General features: G+C 37.3%; 1 protein-coding gene across 1 annotated transcript in view; it reads left to right on the forward strand.

Moving 5' to 3' along the window:
* Window positions 1–2,735, forward strand: part of LOC122134531 (contactin-5-like) — a 19,504-nt gene extending 16,769 nt beyond the window's left edge. Inside the window, exons 4-6 of the mRNA XM_042767528.1 lie at window positions 1,137–1,487; window positions 1,586–1,834; window positions 2,668–2,735. Coding sequence (XP_042623462.1) covers window positions 1,137–1,487; window positions 1,586–1,834; window positions 2,668–2,735 — 668 coding nt within the window. The remainder of the gene's footprint in view (window positions 1–1,136; window positions 1,488–1,585; window positions 1,835–2,667) is intronic.
* Window positions 2,736–3,239: the final 504 nt, after the last annotated feature.

The raw sequence follows: 3,239 nt of genomic DNA on the forward strand, positions 1-3,239 counted from the left end.
GTGTGTGACTAATTGACACCATAGAAGACCAAACTGTTTGGAAAGTCATTTATATTAACTGATAATGAAAGAACCACTGACTTTTTGAATGGCTTTCATTTTAAACAACTGAACTAACTGTAGAACACCTATTTAGTAAGATTTTGAACTCTGAACAGCTCCATAATTGATGATTATCATCACCAATATGCTGTATAACAACCAATGCCTGATCATATTTTCTCTGGACTTGTTGAGTTGTAACAAAGGTGTTTCAAAACACAGGGTTACAACGTCCAAAAAATCTAATACAGAAATCAAGGGTCAAGAGCCCAACTAAAGCAAACACTGATCTCTAACATGGTTACTTCAAATGAAACAATAAATCAACATCTAAACCTTAGTTAATTCTCAATAAGATCTTCTGTAGACGTCTGACAGAAATAAAGTTAGTCTGGTTACTAATAAGTGGAGCTGGTGATGCTGTTTGTTAACAGCAGCTGTTCATCACTAAAGCTCAATCAGCACTTAATTAATCACTTGATTACATAATTGCAAGTTTTAAAACTTACATGGTTTAAGTAAAGGCAATCTGTTTACTCAAACGGTTTGAGTTACTGTGACTTGTCAGGTTTTACAGTGTACAAATATAACCCAGCGACTTAAGACTTAAGACTTAAGGTTTTGTGGTCCAGGGTCACATATTTTCTTTTAAACAGGAAGTTTAGATAAGGAACATCAAAGGACTTGTGTCTTTTATAAATATCCAGAAGTCTTCTGTTATTTGCTTGTCAGTGTCATGTGGTTTAGGAGGGACGTGTTCATTGTTCAGAGCATCTGATTGGACCAAAAGTCAGTTTAACACTCAAATATTTTCGGCTCATGATCTCAGAAGTGAATGTGTTAAATACTTACAGCTGATTTCCTGGTTCTCTTTTCACTAGTTGGCCTCTGTGCTTTTATTTATGCTTTTCTGCAACACCCTTCATAAAAGCTGATGATGAACTTCATATCATTTATCACTCATTATATTATGAGAAAATTAGCTTATAGTTCCTTGTAATTAGTTGCTGTTTTTAATTAAAAAGTATCATGATGTGTTCATGTTCTTTTGTACCTGACAAAACATTTTCCTCCTGATGAATTCTGTGTTTCAGGGGTTTCTAGTGCTGATTGGGGTGTGAGTTACAGTCCTTCACACATCTGTGCAGTAAAGAACTCAATAGTGATAATGAGCTGCACTTATACATACCCTACTGGATATCAGATCATGAAAGTGTTCTGGACCAAAACAAATGTTAAAGATAAAGGTCAAGAGTTTCCAGATCTGTCTGAGGATCCTGAATACAGTCAGAGACTTCAGTATCTGGGAGACACACAGCAGAACTGCACCATCAGACTGAGTCATGTGACACAGAAAGATGAACACAAGTACTATTTCAGATTCATCACTGATACATCTGATGGAAAATGGATTGGCACTTCAGGAGTGACTCTTACTGTCACAGGTGACTTTCATGAGGCTGAGCTCTTCTTCTGTGCATTATGTTGAATAATAATCAGTGTATGACAGCAGCACTAGATATAATGTGTGTGTTGTGTTCAGATCTTCAGGTGGAGGCTCCTGAGAGAGTGACAGAAGGTCATAATGTCGGTCTGACATGTAAAAGCAGCTGCACTCTGACTGACAGAGCAACATTCATCTGGTACAGAAACTCACAGCCATTAACTGAGAGAAGAGACAGAAACAATCAACTCCTGCTGCAGTCAGTCACAAGAGAGGATGCAGGCAGATACAGCTGTGCTCTAGATGGACACAGTTACATCTCTCCTGCTGCTCATCTCAGTGTCATGTGTGAGTACAGAATGATGTTTCTTTTAATAGTTGACTTTGAAAAGCCAGTAGAGTTTAGGACTACATTTCTCAGGTGTGACAGACTAGCTGTTTAGCCAACTGATGATTCATGATATTAACATATTTAATATAAGACATAAAATTTAGCCAATCAACGTCCTCAAATCTAATCCAGAAAGACGATTATTTTATCTCCCCAATGAGCCACTGCTGAAATCAGAACTAGTCCTGAATACAGCAAACCAGTGTCTCTCTAGTAAAGTTTTGATGGATGATTATAATTATGGTAAAGGCACAAACACATTTCAGTATGATTGATTGTTTTATAACAGATGCTCACTGAAGTGTGTTTTGAAGGTGTTTGTGAGGATCAGTGGTGTTTATGTACATATAGACATCAGACACTGAAACACACAAACACTCGCTCTGACAGACGAACTGTTCACTGATGCTGTTGACTCTCCTTCAGATTGCTGTATTCTGCTGTGTTTATTCATTCTGAATGGATCTGTATGTATCTTTATGCAGTCACATCACGGTATCTCCACATGGTCCTGTTTGATATTACAAGCTGTAAATGATTGTAATATATTTTTTTCCTCAAACTTGTTCCTGTTCGAAAGATTATGGATATTTCAGTTTAGATGTGTTTGCATTGTCACTGTGCTTTAGATGCAAACAACTGAAACTGTTTCTGTAAAGGTGTGACCTGCATGGTCCATAGGGCCTTTCGCACTGCAGGAAGCTTTTCATAGTACCAGAACTAATTCACAGGTTCACATTTACATATAATTAGCTGAAGTATGATAATGCGTATTTGGTGTGCTGTCCAGGGAAGTGCTCCGAGCTCGGGAATGGCCCAAACCTAGAGTACCCCCCTCCCCGTGTAAGTGTAAAATGAACTCGAAGTGAAGAGATGGGATGGAGGAGTTTAGGGATGTGTCAGTAGTGCTTAAAACACAAATTTGACTGATTGTCATTTTCCAGCAAATTTTGATTTTTACAATATATTGTTACTACAATATTGTGCGTGATTATGTTGATAGAGATAAATCAATGGATTAAAAACAATGCAACTTACACAGTCATTTCCTTTTATATTTCTCTGGAAAGGGTTCTTCACAACCAGTGTGTTGGCAACTTGAATATACTCTGCATTAGTTGGACACCTAGCAGAAAGGTAGAAACAAACTCTAAATTAGTTTTTTGATTTTGTCTAATCGTCTTCATAGATTGTGAACTGATCTTAGTACAGTTGTAATAGCAGAGGTGGTAATAATTATTATACTTACAGGATGTATTCTGTACTGTATTGCACAAAAAGGATGCCGATACAAACTATCAGCACTGAGAGCTTCGATGCAGATGCAGTCATCGTTTTGTCTCACTCTACATACAGTATGTC

The sequence above is a fragment of the Cyprinus carpio genome, chromosome A1 (genome assembly GCF_018340385.1).
Source record: "Cyprinus carpio isolate SPL01 chromosome A1, ASM1834038v1, whole genome shotgun sequence".
NCBI lineage: Eukaryota > Metazoa > Chordata > Actinopteri > Cypriniformes > Cyprinidae > Cyprinus > Cyprinus carpio.